This window comes from Myiozetetes cayanensis, unplaced genomic scaffold (assembly GCF_022539395.1).
Source record: "Myiozetetes cayanensis isolate MyiCay16 unplaced genomic scaffold, myiCay2020 scf4, whole genome shotgun sequence".
Lineage (NCBI taxonomy): Eukaryota > Metazoa > Chordata > Aves > Passeriformes > Tyrannidae > Myiozetetes > Myiozetetes cayanensis.
The window spans coordinates 41,622,821-41,643,795 of NW_026087631.1; the positions used below are offsets into that span (position 1 = coordinate 41,622,821).

Sequence of the window (20,975 nt, forward strand, 5' to 3'; positions counted from 1 at the left end):
ACTGAAGCTAGTACTTGAAACCTAGAGTTCTTGCACCTCTGTTATTAACAAATAACTTCTCACTCTAATAAATTAGTAGGAGAATACAACATCTCACATTATTCTTAACATATATCACTCTCTCCATTGGCTGATGTGGAATTTTAAAGCCAGAAGTTATATTCAAGCATCAAGAGCTCTTATTAATATACTGGGCAAATACCATGACATACTGAACAAGGTTTATGTTCTCAGATGAGACACTTAGGCTTTTCTCAGCTAAATCTATGCATTTAGCTGCAGAGCATAGAGACAGTTCCTAGCCAATCTGCAAGAAAATCCCATCACTGAACAGAGGAACATAAACCTGCCATTACAGTAGTAGCTTGTGAACACAGCAGCCTACGTGACAAGAAGAAGGAATCACATGGTTTTTTGTAGGTCTTTGTTTTTCAGACAAAGTATCTTTAACATGGACAATACATCAATTAAGAGGAGTTAAAATACACATACGTAAATAACTAAATCAATAAAAGTATTTTCCAATAGTGTGAAGGGAAGGCATTTGGGCACAAGTTAGCAATTATAAAATGATGTCTTATCATTAAGTTATAGGATCCTCACTCAGAGGAGTTTTTTTGTGGGAACAAGAACATTGATTTGTATATGTGACATTTTGAGTTTGGTTTCAGGGATGTTTTTTGGTGGGGGAAAGGAAGGGGTTGCATTCAGTCGTTTTTATTCCCTGATGACTTCAGCACATAGCAACCATCTGTTCCACTGGTTCAATCCCAAACATGTTTTCAGAGGAATGAAAAAATAACAAAATGAATAGACAAAAGATGTAACATATTTTCTGGCAAACTTATCTTTGAAAACTTTTGTTACTAAGGCAAAGAACATTTCTGTAAGGTGAAGTTACAGATTTTACCTTTGTTTTTCTGGTACAAATAGTACAGTTTGTGATGAAAAGGCACATGGAAAGGATTCAGCTACATAAATAATAATACAAAAAATATAATAAATAACATAAAAATAAATAATTTTAAGGGTGCTGTTAGCTCTAGTTATTAACAGATTCACAGGAAAACGGCTTTATTTCTCGAAACTAATAAAAGTATCAAATTACAAAAACCAGTTTAGACTGTTAATAGGAGCAAAGATTTCAAAAGGAAAAAAGAGCCAGTTAAAAATTAACCCTGGTGCAGCAATGCAATAATATCCTTATGGGTTTATTTAACAGGATTGCTTCTGCAGGAAGAGGTGTTCAGTCATTTACAATATGGCATGCAAACATCAAGCTTCTTGTTAATATCGGAGGTAGCGATGGCACGTTAATGTATTTTGCTTTCTAAACAAATACCATAACTTAGTGTGGCTATTTATATCTTAAAAAAATTGAGAGTTGAATGAGAACAGTCGCAGGGGTCATTTCTGACCTTTATTACTCTATAACTCTCCGAAACATGCTCTTTGACTAGAGGCTGGGAAGAAGAACAAAATAGTTCAAATGAGATGAAATGTGATGATAAACAGGAAGAAATTTAAAGATAAGACTGGGAGAAGTACAGAGAATTTCTTGCTAAAATAGCAGCGAATTGCTTACCTGAAAGGGTGAGAAAAGAAAGGAAGAAAACTGCAAAGAGATGAGACATCACCATACCAAGGTAAGTAACTGTCCCATCTCCTGTAGGACAGGAGAGGATTAATCATCTGGCCTGATTCAGCACCTACTAGAAAACTCCTGGTTGGACAAATGAGTAGAGTGAGATAAACAGAAAAGAAAACAGACATACGAAAGCAAAGGGAACTTTTTCTTTGAGGGGGGGGAAAGGGAATGGAATGGAATGGAATGGAATGGAATGGAATGGAATGGAATGGAATGGAATGGAATGGAATGGAATGGAATGTCAGAGGGTGGGAGTGGAATAAAATGGGATATGAATGTTGAGAAGAGAGAATGTTGACCAGTAAAGGTAGGAGGAGCAGTGAAGTGATGAGAAGCCTACCTGCACTTCCAAATGTAGTTTTTTGTTTGCTTGTTTTTTGTTTATTGATTTTCTTTACACTGCACGGCTTATCAATTTCCTCATGTATCATCCTACTGAGTCTGACCCAATACTCTGATGTTTTGCTTGGAGGTTTGTACTTAGTGTATTAGGTGTCATTAAGACATATGTCTAGTGCAATATAAGCAGCCTGCTTTAACCTTGAGCCCAGCTGTGTGTTCAGCTGTGGGTGGATCAGGTATTCTGTGATTTACCTTATATTACACCATTGTGAAAGTTGTGCATTGGCTGTGGACAAATCCACTTTAAATGGTGTGAGCCTTAGAATAGCTTGTCTCCACTTGGAGCAGGAAAAATGTGCTATGTAAGTGTTAGGGGGTGTGCCAGTTTCTAGGTCTAAAAGATTTAACTAGTCATTCTGAGTGGCATCTTTCAGGGTTTTCCCTTAAGGAAATTATAAGGGGATTCACAAAATAATCCAAATATAGCCCACAAGTTAGAGGTGGCACCTGTAGAAGTGTTGCCAGAAACGTTTATGCAAATAATGCCTGTATAGACACATTGGTAAAAGAATCTAGAGAGTGCCTGAAAGCTAGGTGAGTTAATTGCATTATGCTTTCACCGAGGATCACTTATACAACCTGGCTTAGGCATACGGGAACAAGTCACATGGTAACAGAGGTAAACCTCTGTACCATGTCCAAAGTTCATTGTTGTCCTTTCCCTGGCTTTGCGAAAGAGGCAGGGCTTCCCTGAGTAGAGGAGGTTTTCTTATGTATCTTGTTCAGGACCCTGTGTATACTGAAGGGTCTTCTAACTGCCTCATCACCTTCTCCTAATCTTGGACTTCTGTATGTCTTTCCACCACTGCAGTATTCGCTTCATGCTAGTATGGTGAGTGAATGGAAATATGTCTGCCTGACTGAAAGAAGTGGCTCTGCTTCAAGATGGCCTCCACTTTTAAATATGGGAATATGATCTAGGAGTGTGAAACTACTGTGGCTCTCTAAAAGAGCGCCTAGCAGAATGTGAGAGTGTAAGTATTCAAATACAATTACTGCATAGATATATTTGTCAAAGAGGTAACACCAAGGTTCTTTACTTCCAAATAAAGTTCTTCAGAGGTCTAACAAACAGGATTTAGATGAAATAGCTTATTGAGGGTAGAACACTTGCACTCCTAACTATAACAACCCAGTACTTTAAGCTTTACTTGATGTCCGTATCTGTAGTCTCTGAAGAACATGGATACTGTAGGCTGTAGTACTGCTTTCGTGCATGCCGAGAGGCATCCTTGACAGCTTGCTTTCTTTTAGGTCTTTCATAAGAAATGTATGTTGGTGTGCTTGTTTCAGTTCCTTGTTTCAGCCCTTTTCGCCCATTTGTTGGGGCCCAAGGCAGAGCATGTATTTTGAGGACACCAACTTTCCTCATTTTAGTGACTTTAACTGTTGTATTTACTTGACTAGATGGGCTGCAAGATGTGGCTTGCTACACTCTTCTTCCAGTTGGATGTGGGAAAATGAGGGCTGGGACTGACAGTTAATATTTCTTTTAGAGTCTAAGGTAGAACCTGAGACTTGTTGCAGGAATGGATAATGGCAAAGGACTGTGTGTGCACACGTGTGCTTGTGTGTGTGCAGGAACTGAAATAATCTTAAAATCTATCTTAGCCTACTCATGCAACTACAGGTATGCATGAATGCACTCATATGTGTTTTAACTCTAAAGGGATTACTGCTGTTGCTATAGCAATGTCTGAAATATTGTTTGTGAGCTACAGATGAGCTCAGCTTATGGGAAGAAGCAATATTTTGATACTGGTCCCTGTAAGAAAGAGTTGTTGATTCATCTCAATTGGCAAAATAAGTGCTAGCTAAAAAGAACTAATTGTCTAGAGGTTATATCATGGCAGATATAATCCAAAAGGAAATACACCCTCAGCAATTTTCCTCTCTTAGCTGTTACATCTTGCTTTTGTTACAGTTTTTTTATGAACTAGTATCTCTGACAAGTTCCTGCAAATATTTTTTTGTTTGCTTAGCTGGCTTCTAACTCAGTAAGAAATTTCATTCTCTTGATCTTGAAAGGTATTCCTCAACTATGGTGATTCTGACTTTCTCAGCAAATATTTTACAGGGTATTTTTGTAGTTAGAGTCACATACAATCTGTACAGCTCAGAGAGTACTCATTGTTCTAACACGTAGTTTATGGAACAGTCCTTCTGGAAGTAGGCAGGACTTGGTTTCTGTCCTGCTCACTTGCCCTACCTCCATTGGGTAATCTGCTAATTGTTAATGAGTGTTATTTACAGTTCTTCTGTTTATGTGAGTCTGAAACAGGGTAACACTACTGGAAAGGAGCTTCAGGACTGCTAACACAATTGCCTAGGCTTCTTTACAGACAGCCTATTCTCAAAGACAATTTTCTAATCCTCAGGAAAACTGTATCAATACCAAGTGTTTATACTAAGGTTGATTTTATTCTTCTGTATTGTCTATGATGAGGGGCAGAATAGCCCCTCATTCTTGTAAGATCTGTCTTTGATTACAGAATCTTAAAAAAATTTTTTCCAAATTGTCCCATGACTTTTTATAATAAGGCAAATTCACAGTGAATAACTATACTGCAGAAGGATACACTACAAGAGTTATCAAGAATCCAAGTAGTGTTAACACAGCAGCAAGCAGGTGATGGCTCTGAAGATGGGGGGAAATGTAGGCAGGCTTTTCCTGTGTGGGAAATCTATACAGCTTTTCCCAGACAGAGAACAGACTCTCAAGGTCTTGTCTCCTCTGTCAGATCTCAGCAAAATCTTTTCAACACATTCACTGGAATGTTCCCTGAATACTCTTTGAAAGGTTAGTAATCAGCTCATAATCTTCCTAATTCTTGCTGCAAAGACACCTACAGTCAAATGGATAGAACCTAGAGTTGGCTGAGAACTGCTGCAGGCTTTTCTTCTCAGAGGATTAAGACCTATTAGTCCTTGTACATATTCCTTCACAGTAGTGTGTTTGGTTTTGTTTAGTTTTTTACAAACAGAAAATTGTAAGAGGAATTTACAAGGATTTTTTTTTCTTTAGTGCTTACATATCAAGTGAGAAGGGGAAGAATGATTAAACTTGATTAAAGCCAACTAGAGTGTGGCTTTGAGATGTCCTTTTCGATTATTATTGCAGTGACTCAGTGGGAGCATGCACTGTGGCAGCTTGTAAAAGACCAAGCAAAATTCAGTAATGGCTCTGCCATTCACAGGACTTGTATTCAAACTTCAGTAGCAATTATCATGCCTTAGCTACCTTGGAAAGCAATGATTTGATGTAGTTATCTCTTCCATGATTATTTTAGTATGCATCTTTGTTGTGACTAGAGAGAGGTCACTGATAGATACAGCCTTACATCTGCACAAAAGAATATAAATGAACTAAAGGACTTGCTGGAGAGGAAAGAATACAATAATATAAATTAAGACTATGAAGAGCTAATTTTGACAAAGTGTTGAACAAGACCTTAATCTTGAACTTGATGAGTATGTTGACTGAAACCCTGACACATGCAGCAATGTCTTCTACACTCAGAGTGACTACTCATGACTACAAACTGCACATTAGTGTGACTTCCCCAACCTAACTCTGAAAGTATTGATGCTATAGTCCATTAACAGTTTCTACAAGAACATGAGGTATCATGCTAAGTTTTTATTCTCTGTAGCTAGAACTGGCAGTGTGTAACTGCTTAGGTGTGTGGCTTCTACAGAACACCATAACTGGTTCTCATCTTGAAGGGCCATCTTCCTAGAACTTGGAGACCTTATGTGTTAGTTATCCTACTGACATACTATGTATCCTGTAGTATTCTGTTAAGCAGTACTGGTTAAAACCTGGTTTTGAAATGGAGGTAGTATGCTGTTCTAAATTAAAGGAGATCTCAAAGGGATTGCCTTTGGAGTTGAAAAATTGTCCTCTGTCTTCAACAGAGGACAATAACTTGCATGATTCTTGTGGACTGTATAAAAAAAGATTTCAGGTTGAGCTGTGTGGGCAGACATGACTGTACCATGAGTGAAATACAAAGCATGTATGAACCTGTCTACTGCTATTGCACTACTAATATATTTCATGTGCTTCAGATCTGTTCTGGAAAAATATTAATATCACTAGAGTATCTTTCAACAAGTTGCCAGTGAAGAAACTTATTCAAATGCAACAGGAGTAAAGGAGAACAGTGTGTCTGTGGAGCATTAACTGAAAAGACTGAATTTTACAGGACAGATGAACACATTCGTATTGGTTTCCCTTCCCCTTTTTACTTAGCTGGGTGGAAATAGCAGATACAGCAGTATCTATGTAAGATTAATAGGGACTATTAATATAATACTCTATGTAAGATTAATAGGGACAATTCAGTTGTTGGCCTACACTGAAAGCCTGTACCTTTGCTTCTTCTTAGACTGAAGGACCCAGCTTATCTCTAGACTGTATTCTCACTCTCTCATTGCAAAAAACTCTTAGTGTGTCTACCTCCTAGTCATCTGAATCTGTTTAGTTGTCTTTCTGTCTTAATCTCTCTCTGGTTCTAATGAAAGCCAGTATATCAAAATTACATGTATTTTTTAACAAAGGCAGTGACAGGGAAGGAATCAGCAGGAAGGTGACACGGGTATCACACTACCCGCCTTTTAGGAGACCTTGACCTCGGATGGCAGAATGGGAGAAGTGGACACTGATAGATTTTTAGCAAAGAACACTATGATCCTATAAACTAATCACAGGACAAGGCGGGGTGGGGTAGTCTAACAGACCTCAGGGAGCTGGCCGCTTTGTAAACTTTTTTTGCAAGCACTACCCTGAGTGGTGATGAAGCCGCTCTTCCGCAGAGGCTGGCCACAAGGAGTGAACGACTGACTGTAGGTGCAAGTTTCTGACTGGCATCGGAGTGGCCGGGTCTGCACGCAGTGCTGCCCGAAGCCCTTCCAGACACGAGAACCGTCCGCGCTGCGCTTTCTTGGAGCTGCTGGCCGGGCGGCGCGGCGGATCCCGGCGGGGGCGGATGGCGCCGGCACAAACCAAACCGGCAGCGCTGGTTCAGGCGTGCCGAACCGGCTCGAGATGCCGCTCAGGTAACTCTGGAGCTGGAGGGACGCTGCCGGAATGGCTGGGGAAGAAGCTTTCCGGCACCTTGGTCAGTGCACCTGGTCACGGTGGTGCGGAGCTGCACCGTGGCTGGAGGTGAGGCGGCAGGACGGAGGAAGGAAGGGGCCTCTGCACGAGTTTGGTACGACGCTCCGCCTGCCCCGACCGGGCCAGCCGCACCTCCGACCGCCCACAGGGTCCGGTGCGAGCAGGACGTCGGCGCTGCCCCGTCCCAGCGGCACGGCCGGGGGTGCGGCACAGGCGGGAGCCAAGGGCCAGCGGGGCGGGCCCTGCATGCAAACGAGGGGGCGCGGCCGCCAGGCAGCGGGGCGGCCGGGGCGGGAGGAGGCGGCGAGCACGGATCTGCTCGGACCGGGCGGGAGCAGCCGGGCCGGGCCGGGCCGGGCTGGGCCGGGCCCAGCCGAGCGGGGGCGGCCGAAGAGGGCGGGGGGCGGTATCACTACTGGGCTGTGAGCAGTGGACGGGGCGAGGCGGTCGTAGAGATCCCGGCGAGGCGGACAGAGAAGCGGGAACATGGCGAGCGTAGGAAACGGCACGGAGGAGAGCGGCGGCGGCGAGGAGGTAAAGGGAGGGCGACGGCGGCGGGAGGGATCCGGGCGTGCGGGCGGCGAGCAGCCGTCCCTGCCGGCACGGCGGCGGCGGGACAGGCGCGGGCGGAGGCCCCGCTGCACCGGCCGCCCCGGTCGCCCACCTGCCCTGCGGTGGGGTCGGCGGGCGGCCAGCCGGACGCGGAGGGGCAGGCCCGGCCGCCGGTGGGGCGAGTCGCCGCCGCCCTCGGGAGTTGGGGAAAGTTGTCCCGGCGGCGGGGCCGCGGGCGACCCCTTCACGTATCCCGCGATCCCCACCTTCTCTTTCTTTTTAATTCAATTTTTTTTTAATTTCCCCCTTTTTTAAAAAAAAAAAAAATTCTTCACCCGCGGCCGCTGCGCTGCTCCGTGCGATGGTGCCGCGCCGCCGCTGCGGTGCGCGTCCCTGCCCGCGGGTTTGCGTGGCAGGTGTGCGGGCAGCGGCGCTCCCGGCTCTGCCGCCGGGGTGCTCCGGGAAGGCCCCGCGGGATCGCGGGGCAACGTCGGTGTCTGGGAAGTGCTGGTGAGAACTGTAGTTGCTGTAAAATGTGTTTATAATTTCGCCGTTGGGTTTCAAGCAGCCTGAACACGAACCCCTTAAAACGATCATTTGAAGTTGAAGGGGTTTTTTGTGTCCTCTCGGTGTAAAGAAAAACAGTAGCAGGATTCTTTGACAACACCTCTCGGAGACTGGTGACTGTAAGGGATTGTCCTAGATGAGCTTTTGAGAAGGGTGCTGCCCAACTGAGGCAGTCTTAACTGGAGGGTGCTTTTAAACACAGTAAGTTGCAGTCCTGCCATGCTCGTATGGGAATATTGACTTGATTTCTGACTGTGCAGTCTGTAATGAATGATTTTAGTTTTCTGTGCATCCAGCAGCTTCTTCAGAAAGATTTTTAAGGCATGCCTCTGCCCAAATTCCGCTGAAAACAATTTATGACTCATATGAGTACTTAATAGGTTGGGTTTTTTCCAGCACCCCGTTTGTGAGGAGAGACGGTGTTTCATACAAATATCTACAAAGGGATGGGTATGCTGTGTAGTTCAACGGAACTAACTTGTTCTCAGTTAGAAGGTATATATTAGCCTGTATTTCAGAGCAGTCTATGAAAGTTTCTGCTTCCGAAGGTTATATGTGAAGAGGATGTATGTGAGTGTGGATGTATGTGAAGAGGATGTATGTCATTGTATGTGAGTGTGAATCACTGAAAAATCATAGTGATCTCTGGGGAGCCAAGGTTTGTTTCCATTATAAGGAGCAGGAGGGAGGTAAAAGTTTTAAACAAACTCTTGCTGCTCTCGTAAGAAAGTAGTTGGAATTCACAATTACTAAAAGAGGTATTCAGCAATTTTGTTGTAGCCTAGCTGTCTGATGTGAACAATAGGGAAGAATATACTTCATGGAATTTGATGTTAAGAGTCAATGTTTTCTTAGAGGAAAAGCAGCTGCCGTGCAAAAAAAAAAAGGAAAGGTAGGCATAAAAGCACATAAAACAGAGGTTATTTGAGCAATACTGTACAAAAAGTGTAAAGCGCTGTCCAGATGAGCTTGAAAGACCTCATGCTCTTTGCAGGGACTTATGCTTGATTCTCTGGAGTCTGAAATAGACTTGCGTTGGCAACAGAGAGAGTACTCTTGATTTTTCCAGATGAGATCCCAGAGTTCAGGAGGGGAGGACAAATAGTGGTTTGGTCTTGGGGAAAGTCACGGCTTTTGTAACAAAAATTATCTAGACCACTGTGTTACGACATATAGAAGAAAAGTAGACTGCCCTTGCCTACAGGTTCACTGTAGTCTCTTTACTAATAAGCTTGATGTGATTTCAGCACTTCATACATGTGATAATTGTTTTTAAATGTCGTAACTTTTTTTTAGTGTTTGCAATGATTACAATGCTGAGAAACAGACATAAGAGAACATGACTATTAGCTTTGTTTTTAAGAGCTGCATGCATCTAAATAATGTTGTTTACATGGAACATGGCAGATGGGAGCTCTGCTTCCTGATTTAAGTGTACTTGCTTAGTACTTTATGAACATAACTTTTAGTGTAGTATTTTTCTTTGCAGGAATACTTCTTGTACTATATGTATATACATATATGTATTTGTGTATATATATATTTATATATAGATGTGTTCTTGTTAATACTTCTTCAACCCTGAAGCATTGAAGAAGGATATGTTAAGCTAAACCTTGAAGTTGTTTCCTACTTAACAAGAAACAGACCAGCAAGAATCCTGCTTCTAAAGTCCGAGGATAAGGTACCAGGTAGCTGCCCCCTGCTGTAGATAGTCCTTGAATAAAATTTGTCGTTTTCCTTATGCTTCTCACAGGTCAAGGAAGTGCCAGAGACCATGTTTATCTAGATTTGATTTTTTTCTGATTTATGTCTCATACTCCTGCAGCTGTGCCTTTCTGGTGGGAATGGCGAGAAATTGATGTGAGGTGTAAATAAATAACTGGATCTAAGAGACTGTGTTAATGAGATAGTGCTACGGGTGTGCCCACCTTGGAAAACAAATGTTTGTTAAACTCAGGATTTTGCTGTGCAGTGTCGCTTCCCTAGTGTTGGAGTGTATGTGGTCATTCTCTACTAGGAAGCAGTTTCCTGGCTGCTGGGTGGTCAGAGTGTCCACCTGGGGTGGACAACGCCCAGTTGTGAACTCAGAACGTGATATGGTATCAGTACTTAAACCACTGCATGACACTGAATTCACCCCCTAAAATAACTCATACTGGTATTTCTCTGGAATGAGTTGCAAATCTAGGACAGATACACTTAACTTTAAGGGCAAAGGCACTTCCAGCCACTGTGGAGTCTTCAAGCAAAACTTTGTCTGCTCCCCATCCATTCCCACCCCCACTCCCCCCGCACTGTCTAAAGATTACTTAAAATAGCGGGCCAGATCTGCTTCCCATTAAGTTCACTCTTTGCTGCCCTGGTTTTTCAAAGTCTTAAAGCCAGCTTAATTGGTTACTTGGGGATTCCCTATCAATTAAAAAAAAATCAAAACCACAAACCCAGCCTAGGCTTTTGTGCATGTGAGGGTGGTGGTCAAACAGAAAGGTTTATGATCAAGAAAGATCTAAGTGCTAAAAAATTCCTTGTTTGGCCAAAGGGAACCAGACTAAGGATTATACATAGATCTGAAGGTGATCTGGTGGTTAACTCTCAAGATTTGTCCTGACTTTGGCTGGGATAGAGTTAATTTTCTTCACAGTAGCTGGTGCAGTGCTGTGTTTTTGATTCAGTATGAGAATTCCTGGAATCACACACTGATTTCTAGTTGTTGCAAAGTAGTGCTTACCCTAAGACAAGGACTTCCTCAGTGTCTGGTGTGGTGCCACCTAGCAGGTGCACAAGCACCTGGGAGGGAGACTGGCCAGGACAGGTGACATGGACAGGCCAAATATGAAAATATCCAAACAGGATATTCCATACCCTACAACATTATGGCTCATGTATAAACTGGGGGAAGTTTGGCTGGAGGGGCTGATTGCTGCTTGGGGAGGGGCTTGGTATCAGTCAGCCAGTGGTGAGCAATTGTATTTTTCATCACTTCTTTTTCTTGAATTTTATTTCTCTCCTTTCTTCCTTTGTATATTATTATTATTATTATTATTAATTTTACTTTATTTCAGTTATTAAACTGTTTTTATCTCAACCTATAGGTTTTACCTTTTTTCTGATCTTTTTCCCACCCCATCATGGACTGGGGAGAGTGAGTGTCTTTGAGTTGCCGACTGGCGTTAAGCCACCACAGTCTTTTTTTGGTGCCCAGTGTAGGACATGATGAGTTGAGTAATCACAAATCTGACTAGAAGATGTTAAATCAGTTAGAAGCATTCTTTGTATTAATGACGTGGGAGGAATATAGAGATGCTGCTCCCCCCTCTGGGGAGCAAATTTGTGTGGCCAAAGCTCAACTGGAATTGAAACTGCCAGAAATGTGGGAGGACAATAAAAAGAGGAATAAAAAAGGAACCTTTTGCCAGTAGCAAAAGGCAGTGCAGAAAAGACATCAGCTCATTAAAGGATGAGGATGGTCACCTCACAAACAGGGACACAGACAAGGCAGAGGCATTTAATATTTTCTTTGCCTCCATCTTCAACACTGAAGATGAGCTAAGGGTGTCCCAGTGCCCAAAACTGGAGGACCACGGCTGTGAGAATGATAAACTCACAGCTGGATCCCTGTAGTCTATGGGGCCTGGTAGGATTCATCCAAGACCACTCAAAAGAGTTGGCTGATGTCATTGTGAGGCCTCTCTCAATGATTTTTAAATGGTCTTGGGAATCTGCAGAGATTCCAGTTGACTGGGATCTGGCTAATGTTGTCCCAGTTTTCAAGAAGGGCAGGGAGGGTGACCCTGGAAACTACAGGCCTAACAGTCTCACTTCAGTGACTGGTGAAAGTATGGAGAGGATTATTGTGGGAGTTATTGAAAAACACCTGAACGACAATGCAGGTATTGGTCAGAGCCAGCATAGCTTCATGAGGACAAAGTCCTACTCAGTGCCCTCAAAGGGAGAAGATGTTCTCTGGATCTGACAACAAGGTGACCAGCAGTGTAGATACTCCAAACCCAGTGACAGGCACTGCAGCTGAACCAACACATATCTGTATCAGTCACTCCTGTACATAAGAAGAAATGGACACAGAAGTCATTTCATAGTAGAGGAAGATGAAGCAGGGCCGTCCCAAGATCAGGTGGAAGAGGCAGAACAAAAGATAACAATTCGATACCTATCGATACCTGAGTGAGCTGTGGGGTTGATATGGGAGATTTTATCTAAGCAAACAAGGAGATAAAATCAGAATATAAATCTATACTAGAACAAAGGGGTTTAGAACAAGTTATTTCTAACTACAGTATACACAGCTAAAAAGTGCAGGTTGTACCTAGATGTGCTGATAGAAAACAAGATGTTTCCATAGGAAACAGAGAACAGATTGGCTCAAGATACTGGAAGATTACATGTACATTGCATAGATGAAATAAAAAGGGAAGGATTTTTCTCTGACAGTACACATGATAGGTGTCTGGCGCCGTCAGTAAAGAGTGTCTGTCATCTGAATAACTGCACTGGTGTCAGAGGGTTCTCTTTGTTTTCTGAGATTTTGGTAACAGGGTATGTGAAGGGATTTTAGCTGTCATGCAGGTGTGCATGTTGTTACCTGCCTGCTCTGATGCTGGAATAACAGGGCTAGTAGCCTAGAATTACAGGATAGGGAAGCCAAGCAGCTGGGATTGCTTTCCAGTAAAGGGGGCATTAACAAGGCAATTAAAAAAGGGTCATAAATCCTCAGCCTCTGGAGATGACTTCTGTCAATTATGAAGGAAAAGTATCTGTTCAAGGGAGGTGTTACATGTCACTCAGGCAAGTGGACCACCATGTCCAGTATGTAGAGATGATTTATTATGACTAATACAATGTGTGGTTACCCACAGATCCAGATGAAGTCCAGAGTGGTGTCAATTTGTGCAGAGTGCAGCATTGTTGCGTTGATAGTAATGAGCTGGGGAGACAAAGAGGCACTTAAAGTGGGTGAAGTGGCTTGTCAGCTCTGGCAATACAGAATCCCTATGGAGCTGGCTGAAAAACTGCTTGAAAACTGGGAAAAACCATTCCAGGAGTTACAGCAACAAAAGGAGGAGAGATCCTGATCCCTACCTGTCTGTCCCGGTATCTCAGCTATTAACAGTAAGTGTTCTTTTGCTCAAGAGAGAAGTCATAGAGGGTAGACACAATGGGTTGCTGTGTGTTTTTACTTGAGGGATCATGGACAGGATATGGAAAAGTGGGATAGAAAACCTGCCTTCAACCCTAGAGGCATGGGTACCTGAGTTGTAGGGAAAAGCAATCACAAATGTGTACTTTTTTCCAGAAAAATTGCTGCTCCAGTCTCCAGTGGGCAGTTCCCCGGAGTGGAAGGGCTGATTTTACTCCTGCTCCTAAAGAAAAAAAAAAATCATCTAATCTTTTTTTCTTTATATGAAGTAAGTGGACATTATTGGAGAGGCCGTGCTGCAGCCTGGTGGAGGAGAGTGGCAACCAGATTTACTGGAGTCTGTGGACCCAGTGGCCTGGCATGTCAGACTCACAGGAATACAAGGCTCTGGCAGATACCAGTGCACAGTGTACCCTAATACCATCGAGCTATGAAGAGGCAGAACCCATTTGTATTTCTGAATGACAGGGACATCCCAAGAGCTGACCATGTTAGAGGCTGAAATAAGTCTGACTGGGAATGAGTGGCAAAAACACCTTACTGTGGTGGTCACAGAAGCTCCTTGCATCCTTGGCATGGGTGACCTTAGGAGAGAATATTTCAAGGGCCTGAAAGGGTACCAGTGCGCTTTTGGTCTTGCTGCCTTAGAGATGGAGAAAACTAAGCAGCTGTCTACCTTTCCTGGTTTCTCAAAGGACCCTTCTGTTGTGGAACTGCTAAAGGTCAAAGAGGAACAAATGCTGATTGCTACCACAAGAGTACACTGGCATCAATGTCACACCAGCAGAGACTCTGTGATTCTCATCCAGAAGCTGATTTGTTGACTCTATAGTCAAGGAGGGATCAGCAAGACTGGCTTACCCTCTGATAGACCCATAGGGGCAGTTAAAGAAGTCTAATGGAGAGTGGAGACTAACAGTAGACTGTCGTGGCCTGCATGAAGTCACACTGCTGCTGAGTGCTGCCGTACCCCGTAAGAGCTGGAGTCGAAGGTAGCCAAGTGGTATGCAATGAGTGATATTGCTGGTGCATTTTTCCCAAGCCCTTTTGCAAGAGAATGTAGGCCACAGTTCACTTTCACTTGGAGAGGTGTCAGGTACACCTAGAACTGACTGTTCCAGGGTGGATACACAGCCCTGCTGAGGGGACAGGGCTGAGCACTGTGAGGTGTGGTGGGGTGAGCGAGCATCTGCATGGTACGTTGTTGCTGTCTTAGTTGTGGGTACAAGCCACAACAGGCTTTTAAGGACAGCTTGGTCAATTCAGCTAATCTGTGCCTCATCTCTAAAATAAGCTATTAAGGAAAATGTAGGTAATGAAGGTCTTATGATGTGTGTTGTACTCTCTTGAACTGCCCAAGCAGGGATAAACACTGTAGGCTGGCTTTATCAGCCTGGACAGTTTATCTTCAGAGCTAATTTCAAATGAAATCAGCATCGTCTTTAACTCAAAAGCCGGTTAGTACTTGGTTTAAGTACTCAAGAGTTTCATCCACTGCTGTAGCAGCTGCTGCATTATGATCAAAGAACTTGCTAGTGGTTGTGCTTCTTTACATCAGAAGCTTAATATAGTAATTGCACTTCAGAATAAATTATAGAACTGTGCAGCACTGGCTGTTCTCTCTCTCATGCTTATGCTGATGACTCTTCACAAATTTTGTTTGGTGATTTCGGCCTGGAAGAAGAGTCTCAGTGGTGAGAAACATTGGTAGCTGCATTCCCACAGAGACTTTGAGAAGCTGGAAACAAGCTACTGTGGTACCTTTTTTTACCTTAAAAAATGAAGAATGTGTTGGAAATACAGGATTGGGAAGAGGTAGTGGGAGTGCTTCCTCTCATGAAGGATGATTTTTTTGTTGTTGTTTTTAAACATCCTAATCTGACCTGTGTGGTTTTCTTTCTTTGAGAAGTAGACCTTGGCCAACTGAAGAATGTAAGATTTGAACTCCTTTTGTCTGCTTTTTGCAAAGTCTTGTGCTTTGGCATATGGCTTATCTGTTTTTCCTGGTTCTTTGTTGGTTTTACCTGCTCTCAGAGCACATCTGCATCTAAGATGAGGGATAAGCTATTTCAGTAGCAAAGATGAGACAATGGGAAAACTTAACATGAGTAGTAATTTCTTCTTTATTTAATAAAATTAGTTTGCTGTCTCTCCTTCTGAGATTCTGAGGTTCTTAAGTTCAACTAAACTTTGTATTACCTATGGATGTACCTGTTGAGAGGTACTATTTTTCCTTGTGACTACCTATTCGAAGTAAGGACTTGTACTCCAATTTTGTATTAACGATGTTGTTCTGAGATGGCTTGTTTTTATTGTTAATTTTTTATTTGGCTTCCTAGAGTCATGCATTTAAGCCCCTTGGTTGACTGTGACCAAATTTGAAAGCTGGGTGGATAAAAACCCAGGTCTTTATTTATTTCCCGTAGGGGAAAAGGAGGAGTATGTAGTGTTCCAATTAATTTTTCTTATTTAATATTCACTTTGGTTAACCTGTGTGCTATTTCTCCTCAGGCTAAAAGATAAAAGGTCCAGGGGATGTGGGCAAAGGTAGGGTTATTATGAAAAGCACTGGATGTCTTTTAGTAAGGCAGAGCTGACATAAGCTGGGAGAGCTTAGTACCTCTGAAGTGAATTTGAGAAGTAAATTTGCTTTTACTACTCTTTTCTGAGTTGAGGGGGGGGGGGGGTTGGTGTTTGTTTTTGTTTGTTTTTGTTTGGGTTTTGTTGTTGTTGGGTTTTTGGTTTTTTTGTTGTTATTGTTTTGGGTTTTTTGTTTGGAGCAGGAGGGGTGTGATGTGATATTTATATGCATATGGATGGAAAATAGCAGAACTGAAAGGAAGAGTCAGCTTTTTTTCTTAAGATTTTGGGGTTTGTTTGTATATTGAACTTCTGCTATTCTGTTGTGGGAAATAGCATCTAATATCTTTTAATGTAGCCTTTACTTCTAGCAGTGGAAGTTACTGCCTTTACAAGTATAATTGTCTTGGTAGTTCTAGCTAAAAGCTTGCCATCCACTGTAGAACCATAGAATCGAAGAATGTTAAGGGCTTGCAAGGGACATCTAGTCCCAACCCCCACTGCTAAGGGCAGGGACACCTCCCACTAGATGAGGTTACTCAAGGCCTTATCCAACCTGGCCTTGAACTCTGCCAGAGTTGGGGCATCCATGGCCCTAGAAAGTTGATTTGGTTTCATTCACAACCTATATGGAAAGAGAGGTCTGTTCTGTACATAAACTTAAAGGGGATGGGTTGCTTCTTGTAGTTCCAGTCTATCTGCGTGAGAATTAGGGCTTTGTGGAAGCATGTTTGGTTCTGTAAATGTCTGTTCTTCTTTGTTTGACATATTGATGCCAGTGTGCTAGGGAAAACCTCTAGACCTGTTGAGCTTGTTGGAACTGTGAGAGGTTGATGACATGATTTGGATAAAAGTTCTTGTTGGGCCTCTCTCTTGGCAAAAAGGTTGTATGTTGAAAGAGAAAAGGAACTTAGTTGTTTCTTGGCAGACTGCACGTTACTTAACAGCACGGACCAGGATGACTCAATATAGGAGGAAGTGATAAGCATGTCTGATCTTAGGCCTCCTGTCATGTTAAATAAGTCTCCTATAGCTTACCTAACCGTAGGGACTTATTTGAAAGTTTCCTTGCTATTACAAGTATTATGGCTTTGTCTTCCTGTGTGACACCAGCACAGAAGGTAAGATTGCAGTTGCTGGTGACAGGCTGGCAGGAATATAGCCCGCACACATATCCATCTGTTGGGCAGTAATTTTAACACATGCTGTTTCTCATGGATTAATAGAAATAACATTGTATTAGAGGGAGCAGAAATAGTGGACCATTAAACACATTTTGAAAAGGGAGCAAAATTGTGCAACTGAAGACCTCAGAATCAACTTTCAGAGGTTGATCTCTGCTGCTGTTGATGTGTGTTCTGATTAGAGTTTGGACACGGGGAACACCCTTGTGCCGTAGTTGGTCAGGGGTCTGCTTAAGTAGTCAGAAATGTGAGGATTTGTGTGGGAGTGCTAAAAATTATTTCTGCTTTTCTAAACCCTCTCAAGTTCAAAGAACATTTGAGCTAGGTCCATAGTAAGTCAGTATCACAGACCTGTGGACTCATACCCAAACACGATGCGCTAAAGGTAAAGTTTTCTTATCAAGCAAGTAAAGACTTGCCTGTCATCTTATTCTGAGTGAGGAAGTAATGTTGCTACCAAGTAGTAAGGCAAGATGATTTAATATCTTAGTAGCAATGATATTTTTTGTTTCGAAGCAGTAAGTGCATCATGTTTTTATTTCACCTCTCTTATGCATTCACTGTAAAATAGAGTGGTATATAAACTTTTTCAAGTCAGTGTTCAAGTATGCAGCACTGCTTTGATTTTTTCTTTTCCCCAGAAATCAACATTACACACACTCTTGCTCTCCAGAAATCCTCTTATTGAAGGTTGTACAAGGACAGTCTGTCATCCAGCAGAGAGGAGCTCTGCAGAAAACCTGTTTCTGAAGATAGGAATTTGTGTGTCTGGCACCTGCTGGTTGTTCTAAAAAGTATAGTGTTTGTTAGGTGAGTAGGAATACTTAGCTGTAACTAGTAGTAGGTGAACAGAGGAAAGAACAAATATTCCTATTGGCTTCAGTTGAGAGAAGTGTCATTATAATGATTATAGAGGTAGAATATATCCCACTGGATTTTATTTTCACCAAGAAATAATGGGCTAGGAAGAAGATGTTTCATTTAGGTTCTCTTCCTTAGGACTGTTGTTATCAAAGCCAGTGGGGCAGCTAACTGAACTTCCTGACTGTGTCATATTTTGGGTTTTTTTTCCTTTATGCAAACTCGGTAAGTTTCCAAGGCTGGAAAATATTTAGTATTTACTTTTTTCTTTTTCTTTTTTTAGTAGTATGAATAGTAATTCACTGTTAAATGGTTACTTTAAGGTCCTATGGCAGAATATGAGTTTGCCATTGGAAGTACTATGTAGAACTACCAATTATGGATTTGGCAGAGTCTTTATGTGCATGCCATGGTTTAACCCCAGCCATCAACCAAGCACTGCACAGCTGCTCACTCACTATCCCGGGACTGGGGACAGAATTGGAAGGGTAAAAGGTAGAGAATTGGTGGGTTGAAATAAAGACAGTTTTAATAGGGAAAACAAAAGCCATGTGCATAAGCAAAGCAAAACAAGGAATTCATTCACTGCTTCCCATGGGTAGGCAGGTGTTCAGCCGTCCCCCGGAGAGCGGGGCCCCATCACACATAACAGTGACTTGGGAAGATAAACACGATCACTCCAAATGTCCCCTGCTTCCTCCTTCTTTCCCTCAATTTATATACTGAGGATGATGTCATATGGTCTGGAATATCCCTTTGGTCAGTTTGGTCACCTGTCCCAGCTGTGTCTCCTCCCAACCTGCTCTACACCCCCAGCCCCCTGGTCAGTGCGGCAGTATGATTAACAGAAAAAGTCTTGGCTGTGTGTAAGCTCTGCTCAGCAATAATAAGAACATTTCTATATTGTCAACCCTTTATTCAGCACAAATCCAAAACACAGTCCCATACTAGCCACCATGAAGAAAATTAGCCCTACCACAGCCAAAATCAACCCAGTGAGGCATCTTACACAGATCTTCAGGATTTTTCCAGCTCACCTGGCTAGTAGGTGCTGAGGAAACTGAAGTAGTCCACATTCTCTACAAAATAAGTCCTCATAACTTCAAATGAGGATGTTTTCCTGTAAGTAGCCTAGGAAGAACTAACACTTTAGATTACTGGCTGGTTAAGTCAAGATCTGATTCTGCTTAGTGTAATTTAATGTGACACTTGGTCTGAATTTGATACTGTATTCTGTGTTACTTGTTCATCTGTCTGTTTTTTTTTTCTAGTGGAAAGAAAAACTCCCTAGAACACATATATAAACCAGTTAATAATTAATTCATTTTATACTAGTAATGAAGTTAAGTTGCTGTGTCCTTAAGACAATGCTTTTCTATTAATGAAAAAAAAAAGTTTTTTCTAGGAGAGATGGAACTGAGGGAACAAGCTGTACTCTGGACAAAAGTCATTGCTTTAATTCTGTATTACAGCCACTTTTAACTCTTGGTAATACTGACTTTTAAAGGTCTCTTTTATTATTGCAGGACTGCTGATAGATCAGAAAATATCTGTAGAGACTTTGAAGTTCCAAAGTGAGAACCACATTATCACAAATAGGGTTGCTGGAATTACTGTTATTGCAGCAATACCTTCATTTAAAGGAAATGAACCAGTTAAGAAGAATCACTTAAATTGGTTTTCATTATAAAATAGAACTCTCTGGTACTCACTATGCAGCAATTGCTGCTGCATTCTGTACGAATGAGTAACCAGCTGTGTAGTGAGGAGGGTATTTAAGCTCAGGAAGACAGGGTAAGGATAAAACCCAAGATACTCATATTAATGCCCCTTTCATCTTTTTTTATTAGTTATAGGCGAATCATGCACTGAATAATTTTTAGTATGAGACAAACATGTTCTGTTCTTCAGCTTGAGGTCACCCCTGAAAAGTATGGATATCAGCAGTTGCAAAGGGATATATCTGTAATGAGACTTCTTTAGGATTGTTGATTACACTGTGATAGGTAAGCATTCTGGAACACTGTTGAAGTATCTCTCTAGGGGGAGCTGTAATTTGTTTTTGTCTGGATGAGTCTCTGATAAGTACATGGTGAACCATAATTAAGGTTTTTCCTGGTGCCTTTAGGTATCTATGGAAGCAATTAGTATCAAGGATCTTTATATGAAATTACCTAGTAAAGTTCAGGACAGCACAATATGCTCTTAGAATGTATATTCTACCCTTTCTCCTTTACTGGGAAGTGGACTCCACTGTGTCTATTTCTTATGTTGAGTCAAGACTGTCTGTCAGTTTGTAATTGCAGCTTCACTCAGCCATATCTTTCTCTTTGATCCATCCTGATATGTGTGAGATATATGTAAATAAAAACTGTCAGGTTCTGCCTCATCAGTCACATCAGGATCACTGAAATATGGGACTGAAAGTGAGAAGGTTAGATGAGACTGCTAAATAGAGCTACTCTTGTGAGACAGGGAGAATGATTCTCCAGCTCCAAGAAGATCTGTGTTGTCTGGTGTTTGTCAAATAGATCTTCTAATCATGGTTTTCTTTCCCCTTCACAGCAACTTGTATTTTATTTGGTAGATTGTGTTGACTCAAGTGAGTGCAAGCAACCATCTTGGCTTCTTATGCATTATTCTCCTCTCTTGAGGTGATACCATTTTATTAGCAGCAAACTGTCTAGTGATCCTTTGATTAGACTGAAGTTTCTGTGAAGGTTATCCAGTCATGGAAAGTTAAACTTGATGAGAGATGACCAGTTCTAAATAGAATGAATGAATGATAAGTTACTGGCTGTGAAATATTAACCTTGCCAGAATTGGTAAGACCAAGCTTTTTGAAAAATTTGAGTTTCAGGGACCTAAACCAGTGACATTCAAGTAGCTCATGCTTTGACT

General features: G+C 42.1%; 1 protein-coding gene across 3 annotated transcripts in view; it reads left to right on the forward strand.

Moving 5' to 3' along the window:
• The first annotated feature begins 2,763 nt into the window (after nt 1–2,763).
• TTC39B (tetratricopeptide repeat domain 39B) overlaps nt 2,764–20,975 on the forward strand; it is a 79,608-nt gene continuing 61,396 nt past the window's right edge. The window contains exon 1 of one of the 3 annotated variants that reach the window (XM_050330224.1): nt 2,764–2,882. In XM_050330224.1, coding sequence (XP_050186181.1) covers nt 2,880–2,882 — 3 coding nt within the window. In that variant the 5' untranslated portion in view covers nt 2,764–2,879. The other 2 variants (XM_050330226.1, XM_050330223.1) reach the window with 2 other exon arrangements.